Below are 14,329 nucleotides of genomic sequence, written 5' to 3' on the forward strand. Positions count from 1 at the left end.
CACACTGTCCTGTAATCTAATTCAGTCTTTCCCTGGAGCTTGAAACTGTGGAACTCCTTACCTCCTGCAGTCATTCCTTCTATAATTGAACCCAAGCTTGGCATTATCGAATCACTGCATCATTCATCTAGTCTCCTCCCCTACACTTTTTGACCTTGGTCTCCTGTACTGTGAGCTTTCTCCAAGACTCCCCAGTTACCAGAAAATGCTGCACACCCATCATGCCTTGTATTCCATGGTGTATTTTCTAAGTACTTTTTTTAAAAAAAGTCACGTGCATCTTTCCAGTATATCCAAAATCAATGTCTCAGATCTTATTTATCTATCTTTGGTTCTTTGGGTAAATTGAATGAGAAAATCTCTTCCTGTTCCTGTAAGTGACTTTATTCTTTAGGTGCCTGTTTTATCCCAAGCTAATTTTTCCTCAACTAACTAGTCTTTTTTTAAAACCCACAGAAACTGTTTGTTATTATAATGTTCAGCAAGCACATAGTGGAACAGATGGTGTCCTTGATAGGGTGAGTAATTTACCGACTGATCTTTATGTCTGTCTTGTCAGAATGGAAAGCTTGGTGGGTGGAATTGCCCAAGAAAGGGTTAATTGAAATGAATATATCGTTATATCCTACTTGAGACCTAATCCACCTGTGATAGCGGTTAATTCATTTTAAAGACTTTACTTTCTACTGGAGGTGCAAAGTTTGCCTGCCTTGTGCCAGGAGTTTAATCTTTAATGGAACTTGAGTCGTCAAATATACCAGATCAATAAAAGCCCACTTTCAGGTTTCTCTGAAAATAAGTCTCTATACTTTTGATCATTTATACATGTTAAGTCAGCATAAAAAGCCACCTGCGCATTTGTTTACCTGATGTACAAAGTTCTTCTATATGAAATTCTGCAGATTTTAATCTTGTGTCTGCAAAAAGAGAAGTTATTGGACAGAAGTAACCAGCTTGATAAGTAGAGATGGAAACTGAAGCAGAATAGAAAATGTAAAGGAACTTGTCTATATCTGATCCAGACTCTGTAGCATTTTACTTGGACTGAACTGTTCTTTTCCCCTGATTACAAAAATAATTTTATTCAAAAGGGAGTCCGTAGTGTTCTGCCCCTACATTCTATGTGAAGAGTGCTTGTGGAATATCAGTCCAGTTTGTAAGGGGTGTGGGCCTGCAGCACAAAACAGTTGTTAATTTGGTATGACACATTATCCCACTGGTGCAGTGGGAGGGTGCTCTTGTGAGTTTATGGTTGAGGCATATTGTTGTAATCAAGTAAGGGAATCTTTACTTTGCGTCTAGCTGTGCTATTGACATGTTTATGTTAATGTTGAAACTGGCTGCCTGAAATGGGAAGGGTTCCAATCCCCAGTACTAACATCCCTCACCTTGACGAAGACACAAGAAATAATTAAAAATAAGAACCTACAATATTACACACTGCAATTCCTCAGAAATTTTAGGAAGAGGCCATTGGGCCCAACAAGCCTATCCCATTTTGTCAATCCCACCTGTCTGCCTTCCCTCCACATCCCTCAGTTCTTTCTCTCAAAAAGCACAGCTAATTCCCTCTTTATCCACTTAGTATATTTTCAATGGTCCTCATTTTTCTCACCACCCTCCCACCAAGAAGGGTTTAAGTAAGATTTATACTAGCCTGCATGTCATGTGATCTACTGTTGCTGGTGCTAATTTCTGATGAGTAAAGCCAAGTTATTGCAATTTAGCTTGCCATTCCTTTATTCATCTTTAGAACTGTAACAAAAAAATAAGTAATTGTACTTCCTTTTGAATCATGCAGATGAATTATCTTAGTGATGGTGCAATAACCTTGATCATATAATTTATGATCTACTTCATAAGAATTGATTTAATTTTATTGTCAATATATATGAAGGGTTATGGTTGATTGACGGTGAGTAATCAGGCTGTAATTAGTCTCTGGGATGGAATGACATCAATAAATGCTTGAGCTTTGCTCTCATATACAACTGAACATTTTTTTGAACAGAGGAGGCTGTAGAGAGATTTAGTTAAGGGTCTAGATGGAGTGGATAGGAAGGACCTGTTTTCCTTAGCGTAACCAGGAGGCATATACTGAGAGTAATTGGTAGAGGATTAGAGGGGAATTTTTTTTCGGTCGGGGTCTAGAATGCAGTACCTGAAAGGGTGGTAGAGGCAGAAACCCTCATTACATTTAAAAAGTACTTGTATATGCACTTGAAGTGCAGTAATCTAAAGGGCTACAGACCAAGATCTGAAAAGTGGAATTAGGCTCAGTGGTTCTTTTAAAGCCGGCACAGATATGATGTGCTGACTGGCCTCCTTTGCTGTAAATTTTCTGTGGCCAGAAATTTTACGTCCCGTAGGCTGGTGTACACCCGCCCAACCTGTCTGGCCGTGAAATAGCAGGAGATGACGTTGGGCGAGCGTCCCAACATCATTGCATACTCGCGATATATCTTACTTTGCAGGCATGCACCCAATCAAACCCATTAAGGAGGCAATTGAAAGTGATTTTTCATGGCCCGTCCACTTTTACGGTTGCCAGACGGGCCAATCGGCCAGGTGGCCTTTGACATTTTTGCTCGAACCTCTATCCAGGACGGGATGAAATCTCCAAAATAAAGAGAGATATCTGGGGACTTTTTTTTTATGAGGTATGTTTTCAGGTGCTTGATTGTGCTGCATGGACATATTTTGCAGCATTTTTGTTGTTTCGTTTATCCTGTGAAGGTCTGCAGCTCTTTGAGGCAGCTGTCTGCCTTCAGGTAGCTCACTGGAAGCACTCACCAGAACCCGCGGTGACGTCGGTGCCCACCCTCTTCCCGCCCCCACCAGCAGTGCTGAGCCTTTCTCAGCACACATTTCATGCCTGCTGGCCGTTAATTGGCCAGCCAGCATGAAATCGCAGTTGGGGGTTGATCGCAGTCGGGGACCTGTTTCCCGTCTACTCCCGCCAAACACGCGCGCCCGATAAGTGAAAAATTCAGACCTATGTTACTATGAATTAGAATGGTTATACCACAGAAAGAGACGTTTAGGCCTGTCATGTCAGTGCCAGCTGTCTGTAAAGAGCTATTCAGTTAGTCCTACTTCCCTAACTTTTCTCTGTAGCCCTGCAATTTCTTGCTCTTTGGGTAATTAAAAATTCCCTTTGAAAACCACAATTGGATCTGCCTACACCACATTCTTAGTGCATTCCAGATCATAACCACTTGCTGCAAGAAAAAGTTTTGCCTCATGCCATTGTTGCTTCTTTTGTCAAACACCTTAAATCAGTGTCCTTTGGTTCTTGACTCTTCCACCAATGGGAATAGTTTCTCTCTTTCTGCTCTGTTCAGGTTCCTCATGATCCTGAACATCTCTATTAAATCTCCTCTCGATCTTTTCTTCTCTAAAAAGAACAGCCCCAGCTTCATCAATCTATGCTTGTAATTGAATTCTCATCTCCGCAACCATTCTTGTATATCTTATCTGTACCCTCTCCAATGCCTTCACATCCAGCTTTAAGTGTGGTGTGCAGAATTGGACACAGTACTCCTGTTGAGGCTGAATCACTGTTTTATAAAGGTTCACCATAGCTTGCTTGCTTTTGTACTCTATGCTTCTATTTATAAAGCCCAGGATCTGATATACCTTATTTACCATCCTGACTTGGAACTATATTGCCCTTTCTTCACTGTCGCTGGGTAAAAATCCTGGAACTCCCTCGCTAACAGCAATGTAGGTGTACCTACACTACACTGATTGCAGCGGTTCAAGAAGGCAGCTCACCACCATCACCTCAAGGGCAATTAGGGATGGGCAAAAAAAAAAGCTTCGCCAGTGATGCCCACTTCCCATGAAACGAATGTTAAAAAAAATTAACAGCTTTCTTGACCAGTTCTGTACCTTCAACAATTTGTGTATATATGCCATGCTACTCCTGCACCCCGTTTAGAATTGCATTCTTAATTTCATGCTGCCGTTCCTCATTCTTCCTGCTTCTCTGCATTAAATTTCATCTGCCACATGTCTACCGATCCCACCAGCCTGTCAATGTCCTCTTGGAAGTCTATTATTATTCTCCGCATAGTTCACAATACTCCCAAGTTCTGTGATATCTGCAAATTTTGAAATTTTGCCCTGCACACCCAAATCAAGATCATTAATGTAGATCAAGAAAAGAAGCAGTCATAATATCGACACCTGGAGAACTCCACCATCTACCTCCTGCCATTCAAAAGATAACCGTTCATCACTCTGCTCTATTTTCTGTAACTCAACCAACATTGTATCTATGCTGCCCCTGTCCCTTTGATTCCATGGGATTCAACTTTGCTGACAAGCGTGTTATGTGGCACTTTAACAAATGCCTTTTTGAAGCCTATGCACATAACATCAGCTGCATTCCCCTCATCAACCCTTGCATTACTTCATCAAAAAACTCAATCAAATTAGTTAAACATGATTTGTCCTTAGCAAATCTGTGCTGGCTTTCCTTAATTAATCCAAGTTTGTCCAAGTGACAATTTTGTCCTAGATTATTGTTTCTAAAAACGTTTCCTCCACAGAGGTTGAACTGACTAGCTTGGATTTGCTGAGTTTATCCTTGCACTTTTTTTTTTGAACAAGGGTATAATAATTGCATTTCTCCAGTTCTCTGGTACCACCTCTGTATCTAAGGAGGATTGATTGGAAGATTATGGCCAGTGCCTCTGCAGTTTCCACCCTTACTTCCCCTCACTATCCTCAGATGCGACTCACCCGTTCCTAGTGACTTATCAACTTTAAGTACAGGCATCCTTTCTAATACCTCCTTTATCAATTTTCAGCCCATCAGTGTCACAATTACCTTCTCTTCCACTATGACTCGGGCAGCATCTTATTCCTTTTATAAGGATAGATACAAAGTAGTCATTTAGTACCTTAGCCATGCATCTTGCCTCCATACTTAAAATCCCCCTTTTGGTCCCTAATTGACCTTACTCCCCCTTTTACCACTCTTTTACTACCATATGTCCTTCGAAAACTTCTGGATTCCCTTTTATGTTGGCTGTTAATCTCATCTCATACTATTTTTTTTGCTTCTCTTGTATTTTTTTCACTTCTCCCCTGAACTTTCTAGTTTGGCCTAGTTCTCACTTGTATTACCAACCTGACACCTGCTGTGTACACTTCTTTTTCTGCTTCATCTTACTCTCTATTTCTTTTGTCATCTGGAGAACTCTGGATTTCTTTGTCCTATCTTTCTGCCTTGCGGGAATGCACCTCAACCGTACCAGAACTATGGACAGGATTTTTGGTTCGTCAGGCGGGCGGGACGGGCAGGCGCTGGAGTGACCGGGAAATGACCCGCCACCCGTGATCGCCCCTGACAGTGATTTCACGCTGGCTGGCTAATTAACAGCCAGCCGGCATGAAAGGCACGCTGAGAAGCTCAGTGCTGCCAGTGTGGGGGTGGGAGGAGGGCGAGTGCTGAAGTCAGCGCAGGCGCAATTAAAGCTCCCTGAAGGCAGAGAGCTGCCTCAGGGAGCTGAAGTATTTTAATCCAATGAATAAAGTTTTTAAAATTCCGGGAAAAATGTCCACACAGCAGACTCACTCACCTGAACTGTATATTTGAGAAATTCTGCTAAAAATTTTTATTTTTTTAAATTTTAATTATCGAAATGAGGTTTCCTCAAAAATCCAAAGGCTGCCTGGCCCATTCACCCGCCCACCAACTGTAACGTTGGACAGGCAGTGAAAAATACAGGCTAATTAATTGATTGATGACCTTAATAGGCCTCTTAATTGGCGATGGGTGCACTGCTGACATTTGCGCACGCCTGCCAACCAAAATATCGCGCAAGTGTGCGATGATGTAGGGATGCTTGCCTGATGTCATCACGCGCTATTTCACGTTCAGGCATGTCGGGCGCGCGCCCACACACTGAGCGGAAAGTCCTCCCCTATCTCTTTAAAGGCAGCCCATTGTTCAATTACTGTTTTGCCTTCCAATCTTTGATTCCATTCATCTGAGTCTGTTCTCACCCCATTGAAATTGGCTCTCTCCCAATTTATTGTTTTTACTCTGGAAAGCTCTTTGTCCGTTTCCATGGCTAACCTCATCCTTATGATACTATCATCACTGTTCCCCAAATGTTCCCCTACTGACACTTGATCTACTTGACTCACCTCGTTCCCTAGAATGAAATCCAGCAAAGCCTCCTTCCTCATTGGGCTGGAAACATACTGATGTAGAAAATTCTCCTGAAAACACTTCGGAAAACTCTTCCCCCTCTCAGTCTCCCCATTCTACTCCCACTACCCTGTCTATATTAGGATAAGTAAAGCTCCTCATTATAACTATTCTATAGTTTTTGATACCTTTCTGTAATTTACTTGCAAATTTGTTCCTCAAAATCTACTAATAAAATAGAAAAGATCTGAATCTAATTTTCATATAGTAAATGAAGTTCTATGACTTTGCAACAAATGTTGACTGAAACACAGCATGGGAGAAAGTAGGAATGTAATTAAAGCTGTTCAATTCATCTAGTTCCCCTGCCCATGTGTAAGACCTACTTGCATAATCTGGAGACCAACCATTTTTACTAAACAATCAAATTTAAAGAGCCAAAGCTCGAGACACAGGACACCACTAAGATTGAAAAACATGATAGGAAATTGGTGTAATAGTATTTTACAGGCCTGAAGATTGCAGGAGAATGGGAAAATTAAAGGGAGCAAGCAATTCACATGTTTGAATACCTGAAAAAGTTATTCAGAGTTGGAGACCACATGACGAGCCTTTACTTCAAAGGTCCATTAAGGTGCATTTCCACCTACTGTTGCCACATGTCAGACTCTGATCTTAAAAGAAAAAGCTTTATGGCTCAGTTGTTGCACCTTCTTACTTACCACTTAGCAAAAACCTGATGTAAATGTCCTGATGCATGGCTGATAATCATTGACTGGACACTATGCTGCCATATAGTAGTGTTCGTCTAATCACATTCTTAAACAATCAGGGCATTTTATTTATTATTGGGGAACGAGTGTTGTGCTGTATCCTACATTTGGCCTTGAATACGCTGGGGTGAGCAAAGAGTTCCAGTTCCAGTATTCTAAGATAAACCTGTTTTCACTGAGTGGAAAATCTGATTTTGTTATACACTGTAGGACAATAGGTAACAGATGCATGCTAATTACAGTTATAGAACTTGACTGCTATTAACCCGCTACAATCTTAACCCTTAAATACCAATTTAATTGTTGCGACTGTAAAGAGTAAGAGGTGCACGGTCAGTAAGGGGAGACTTTGGCTTGAATGAGACAGAGACCGAGTGAGTATATTTGGAAATTTGGTTCAAAGTGGGAATTAGGTGCATGGGAGAAAGAGGTGCTTTAGGTAAGGTTTACTGCAAGAAGTAAAGTGTGGGGAGTTCGGTGAAGGACTGGGAGGAGGCTTTTTTTCTTCTACTCATTTTCAGCCTCAAGATCTCCACTTTGGTGCAGCAGAAGGAGCAGGTAAACCAGTAATTGGTATTATTAGTTTTATCAGTATTGTAAGTACTGTATTGTTTTATCAGTATTGTAAAGTTTACTGGCAGTGCCGAAACCTATTGGAAGTTGTAGGCTTTATTGATTATAATTAATTAATTAGCAATCATTAATTAATACATATTGGAGACGGCATGGCAGGCGATGTGCTGCAATTGCAGGATGTGGGAGCTTCTGGATACCAGTGTGATCCAGAACAAACACAACTGCAGTAAGTGTTTGCAGCTGCAGAAATTTCAGCTCTGTGTTATTGAGCTGGAGGCCGAGCTGCAGACACTACGGCACATTAGGGAGGGGGAAAGTTACCTGGACACTTTATTCCAGGGGGCGGTCACACCCCTTAGGATAGGGTTTTATGATTTGGTCAGTGGTCAGGAACAGGAGGCTGTGACTGCAAGTGAGGTAGGTAAGGGGATCCAGAGGGCTGGAGTGCAGGAGCCTCGGGCTTGCAATTGTCCAACAGGTTTGAGGTTTTTTCAGCTTGTTTAGATGAGTGTGGAGACTGCAGGGTGGATGAGCTGAATGGTCATTACATTGTGGTACAGGAAGCCATTCAAGCGGGAGGAGTTACAAGGAATGTAGTGGTAAGTAGGGGTCAGTATAGTCAGAGGGATTGACACCGTTCTCTGCGGCAAAGAGCGTGAGTCCAGGCAGTTATGTTGCCTGCCCGGTGCCAGGGTTCAGGACATATGTTTGGGGCTGAAGAAGAACTTGCAGTGGGAGGGGGAGGACCCAGTCGTTGTGGTCCATGTTGGTACCAATGACATAGGCAGGACAAAGAAGGAGATTGTACTTGATCAGTATGAAGAGTTTGGCACCAAATTAAGGAGCAGAACCTCAAAGGTCATAATCTCTGGATTATTACCTGAGCCAAGTACAAATTGGCATAGGACAAATTAGATTAGGGAGGTGAATGTGTGGCTGAAAGAGGTGTGGGAGAAGTGGGTTCTGGTTCGTGGGGCACTGCCACCAGTACTGGGGAAAGTTGGATCTGTAGAGTTGGACAGTCTACACCTGAACCGTGCTGGGACCGGTGCTCTTGCGAGCTGCATAACCAGGGAAGTAGAGAAGGTTTTAAACTAAGTAGTGGGGTCAAGGGTACAAATTTGGAAAGATGTAGTGAATCAAAGCGTAGAGACAAGGCAAAAGAGAAAGGTATTATTACGGGCAATAAAAAACAGACCCTGATAGGAAGTGATGGAGAGTACAAATCTAACATTAAATCAGCAGATGAGGCTAGAGGTTATAAAAAGAACAAAAGGATAAAATGAAATGCCCTGTATCTGAATGCGCGAAGCATTTGAAACAAAACAGATAAACTGAGAGCGCACAGAGAAATGAATAATTACAATTTGATAGCCATTACAGAGACACGGCTGCAGGGAACATGGATTGGGACCTGAATATTAGAGGGTAGGGGACATTTAGGAAGGACAAGGGAGCAAGGAAAAAGTGGAGGGCTCTGTTAGTTAATGATGGTATTAGCACAATAGAGAGGGATGACCTAAGTTCAGGAAACCAGGATGTGGAAACGGTTTGGGTAGAGATGAGAAATGGTAAATGCAAGAACTTACTTGTGCGAGTTGTGTACAGGACCCCTAATAGTAACCACATGGTCGGGTGGAGCATACAGGAAGAAATGGGAGCTTGTCAGAAAGGCACGGCAATAATCATGGGAGATTTTAATCTACATATAGACTGGAAAAGTTAGATGGGCAAAGGTGGCCTAGATGAGGAATTCATAGAATATTTCTGGGATAGTTTCTTAGAACAGCATGTTTTGGAACCAACCAGAGAGCAGGCTATATTAGACCTGGTACTGTGCAACGAGATGGGATTAATTAATGATCTCATAGTGAAGGCCCCTAGGTAGCAATGACCATAATATGATTGAATTTTACATTCAGTTTGAGGGAGAGAGGAGTGAATTGGCTAAAGCGAATTGGCAATTTAGGTTAAGGGATAGGTCAATAGAGATGCAATGGAAAACGTTTAAGGGAATATTTCAGAATACACAGAATATGTATATTCCAACGAGTAAGAAAAAGTCCAAGGGACGGACACATCATCCATGGTTAACTAGAAAGGTTAAAGATAGTATCAAACTTAAAGATAAAGCATATAATTGTGCAAAGATAGGTGGAAGGTCAGAAGATTGGACAGAATATAAGGAACAGCAAAGGATGACTAAAAGATTAATAATGAGGGAAAAATTAGAGCACGAGAGAAAGCTAGCCAAAAATATAAAAACAGATAGTTTCTATACATATTTTTAAAAGAAACAAATTAACAAAGTGAGTGTTGGTCCTATAGAAAGTGAGTCTGGAGAATTGATAAAGGAAAACAAGGAAATGGCAGATGAATTGAACAGGTATTTTGCATTAATCTTCACTATAGAGGATTCAAGTAACATCCCAGAAGCAGCTATAAATCAGGAAATGAAAGGGAAGAAGGAACTCAGGAAAATTACAATCACCAGAGAAGTGGTACTGAGTAAATCGTCAGAGCTGCGGGCTAACAAATGCCTGGGTCCTGAAGGACTTTATCCTAGGGTCTTAAAAGAAGTGGCTAGTGAGATAGTTGATGCATTGGTTTTAAATTTCCGAAACTCCTTAGATTCGGGGAAGGTCCCAATAGATTGGAAGATAGTAAATGTAACTCCATTATTCAAAAAGCGGGGAGGAGACAAAGTAGGAAACTACACGCTAGTTAGCTTAACATCTGTCATAGGGAAAATGTTAGAAGCTATTATTAAAGAAGCTATAGCATGGCGCTTGAATAAGTTCAAGGTAATCAGGCAGAGTCAAAGTGGCTATATGAAAGGGAAATCATGTTTAACCATCTTATTGGAGTTGTTTGAGGAAGTAACAGGTGCTGCGGATGTACTGTACTTAGATTTCCAGAAGGCATTTGATAAAGTGCCATATCAAAGGTTATTGTGGAAAATAAAAGCTCATGGTATAGGGGGGTAACATATTGGCATGGATAGAAGATTGGCTGGCTAACCGTAAGCAGAGAGTAAGCATGGGTCTTTTTCTGATTGGCAAGATGTAAAGAGTGGTGTGCCACAGAGATCAGTACTGGGACCTCAACTGTTTACAATTTACATAAACGACTTGGATGAAGGGATGGATGGGATGGTTGCCAAATTTGCTGATGACATTAAGATAGGTAGGAAAGTAAGTTGTGAAGGGGGAAAAAAGGAGGCTACAAAAAGACATAGATAAGTTAAGTGAGTGGGCAAAGATCTGGCAAATGGAGTATAATGTGGGAAAATCTGAAATTGTCCATTTTGGCAGGAAGAATAAAAGGGAAGCATATTCTCTAAATGGTGAGAGGATGCCGAGGGATCTGGGTGTCAGTGCATGAATCACAAAAGATGATAATCCAAGTACAACAAGTAATTAGAAAAGCGAATAGAATGTTATAATTTATTGCGAGGGGAATTGAATACAAAAGTAGGGAGGTTATGCATCAGTTGTACAGACCACTAGTGAGACCACATCTGGAGTACTGTATACATTATTGGTCACCTTATTTAAGGAAGGATGTAAATCCATTGGAAGCAGTTCATAGAAGGTTTACCAGATTAATACCTGGAATGAGTGGGTTGTCTTATGAGGAAAGGTTGGACAGGCTAGGCTTGTATCCACTGGAGTTTAGAAGAGTAAGAGGCGACATGATTAAAACATGTAAGACCCTGAAGGGTCTTGACAGGGTGGATGTGGAGAGGAAGTTTCCTCTTGTGGGAGAATCTAGAAATAGGGGTCACTGTTTAAAAATAAGGGGTTGTCCGTTGAAAACGGAGATTGGGTGAAATTTTGTCTGAGGGTCATGAGTCTGGAACTCTCTTCCTGAAAAGGTGGTGGAAGCAGAGTCTTTGAATATTTTTAAGGCAGAGGTGGTTAGACTCTTGGTAAGCATGGGGGTTATAGGTTATCGGGGATGCACATTTGAGGTTACTATCAGATCAGCCATGATTTATTAAATGGTGGAGCAGGCTCGAGGGGCTGAATGATCAACTCCTCCTTGTCCGTATGTATGTAAATAAATCTAACTGAATTTAATGCTGATCATAATCGCAGAATTAAGAATAAAAATTCAGAAACGGTTTGAGAAATCTCTAATAATGGTATGGTTGTCACAAGTTCAAATCCTGTCATCTGAAATTGAATTCAATAGGTTATGTTTGCGTTAACACCAGGAAAAAAGCTGCTATTTGTTCACTAATTCCCCTGAGGGAAGGACCTCTATGGTCGCATGTGATATTGTTGACTCTTAATACCATCTGAAGTGTCCTGGTGGCATTCACTTGTACAAACACTTTCTCAAGCCAAATATGGATGGGAATTAAATGTGGCCTTGCCAGTGTCATCTATATGTCAAGAACACTTTTTAAAAAACTGATTTAAGTTAAGGATGTATAACTGAAAGAGTTTGTGAAGGCTGTGAAGAAATTGAAAAGCAAGGACCAAGATCTTGAAGTCAATTCAGTGGGGAGCAGGAGTCAGTGGAGCTTACTGCTGATAAAAGTAGTATGCTAAACTTGTATGTACACGTATGGATGTATATGAGGGTTTTGAATAGGTTGAAGCTTGTGGGAAGGAATACAACGCTTTTTGTAGAAATCAAGCACATTAGATTTTTGGCAATAACAAGCAAGAGATAAAGTATAGGCAGGTAATGTTAATAACAAAAGTGATGTGGATTTGCATTCTGTGGTAGACCATTTTGTTTGGAGCTGTCTTTGTATAACTTTATTTAGGTTGCTGTTTTTCTGTCTTCTGTCCTTTCTTTCATTCTTTCTCCTCTGCCAACAAGTTCAGGCACACAAGATCTCTTGTTCTTTCTCCTTGTCTTACCTCTTTAGTCATCTGTATTTCACTGGCACAAATTCAGTCTGGTTTCTCCTGGTTCTACTTTATCACGAGACTAATCATTTAACCACAGAGTCCCAGCTTACAAAGCATACCAGTGTGTTGACATCACATCACTTTTGCCCTTCACTTTCCTCTCCTAGAGTTTTAGATTTTAATCTGTTATTGCTTTTTAAAAAGTTTGATGATGATGTTCACAATGGTGAGAAAACTTGCTTGAACATCTTGTGGTTCTGCGATTTAGTGGTCTTGCTAATCAGATGATGAATAATATTGTGTTCATATTCCTCCTTTTTAGGGCAAGACTTCAGGTTCATGATGGGTGTTTACCATAAAGCATACTTTTGTTTGCTGGAAGTTGGAGGGTGATCTAATAAATTTTTCGGACCTTTTCGAACAGGAAAAGGGTCTGAGGCACAAAAAAAGCATGGCTTTTTAATAGATCTAATCTCCCTTGTTACTATATATCTGCATCCTTACTTCCCTGAAAATCTTAAATGTCTTGTGAGCCCATTTCTATCAAGAACTAGTATTTATACTGTGCCTTTCATGACCGCAGGACATCCCAAAGTGCTTAACAGCAATTAAATACTTTTGAAGAGTAATCACTGTTGGGTAGAGAAATATAATATCTGCTTTAGCAGTCTTCCCTATAACTTGTTTGACTTCAAAAAATTACATTGAAGTCCCTTCTTAATCCTAGAGTCCTAATTTTTTACTTGTTTCCTGGTATTTGCACCTTCACTATGAAAACTTTTTGTACAGATCACCTTTGTCAATCTTATACTTCAATGAGGTAACCTCAAAATCTGTTTTGTTAAGAAAACAAGACCAAGACCTTCCTCCTCAGTTAAATCCCTGAAGATTTTTTCTGTACCAACTCAATGGCAGCAGTAACCCTCCTAGAATCTGCTGGCCACTCTTTACTTGAACCTGGTAGTCCAGTTGAGACCTCATAGCCATTTAATGAATTTATCCTTTGGCTGAAGGCAATATGGGCAAGGCTGCATTTATTATCTCACCTTGTTATCCTGAGAAGGCCTTCTTGAAACCCTGCAGTCCTTGTAGTGATACTTCCACAATGATGTTAGGTGAAGAATTCCAGGATTCTGACCTGGCAATAATTAAGAAACCACACTGTATGTCCAAGTCAAGATGGTGTGTGGCTTGGAGGTGATACTCCAAGAATGTTGTTGCTCTTGTTATTGATAGTAGATGTTGCAGGGACGAAGATGTTGTCGAAGTAACCAATCAAGCCAACTGAATGTTGTTGTGGTTGCACCTCTCCAGGCAAGTGATGAGTATTCTATTACACTCTTTACTTGAGCAGAGAATCTATCAGGGGCAGGAGGTGAACCACTTGTCTTAAACTTCCTAGTCACTGTCCCATTCAAGTAGTCGTGGCGTTGATCAAGCTGGTTCAGATTAGCTTGTGGTCAATGGTGAACCCCAAGATGTTGGGAGACTCTGCAATAGTGATGCCATTGAAGGTCGTAGGTAGATGGCTGGGCTTTCCCTTGTTTGAGATGGAGATTACCTTCCGCTTATGTAGCGGAAGTGCTACCAGGCATGTGTCAATTCAGGTCTGGATGTTGTAGGCTGGGATATGCCACTTCATTAGCAAAGTAATAGTGAATAGAGCTAAATTGTCAACAAATTTTTTTGACATAGGATGGGTTAATTAATGAAGCAGCTGAGGACACTTCCGTGAGGATTTCTGTAATAATGATATGGAATGGCGATGTCATATCTCCAGAAGTCACATTCACCTTCCTTTGTGTTAGGTATGACTTCAGCCATTGATGGAATTTTCCTTTCATCTCTATGGATTTCAGTTTTGCTTGGTGCCATACTCAATTGAGTACTGCCCTCTCAATCAAGAATGTGATGAGGTCTGGAACCCACTGAGCATTGTGAACTAG

General features: G+C 41.0%; 1 protein-coding gene across 4 annotated transcripts in view; it reads left to right on the plus strand.

Moving 5' to 3' along the window:
- The window catches only part of vmp1 (vacuole membrane protein 1), a 191,284-nt gene that overhangs the window by 162,756 nt on the left and 14,199 nt on the right, over positions 1-14,329 (plus strand). For all 4 annotated transcript variants that reach the window (XM_078548215.1, XM_078548217.1, XM_078548216.1 and 1 more), the window contains one exon: positions 457-518. In XM_078548215.1, the coding sequence (XP_078404341.1) occupies positions 457-518 (62 nt within the window). The remainder of the gene's footprint in view (positions 1-456; positions 519-14,329) is intronic.

The sequence above is a fragment of the Cetorhinus maximus genome, chromosome 9, assembly GCF_964194155.1.
Source record: "Cetorhinus maximus chromosome 9, sCetMax3.hap1.1, whole genome shotgun sequence".
NCBI classification, from domain to species: Eukaryota; Metazoa; Chordata; class Chondrichthyes; order Lamniformes; family Cetorhinidae; genus Cetorhinus; species Cetorhinus maximus.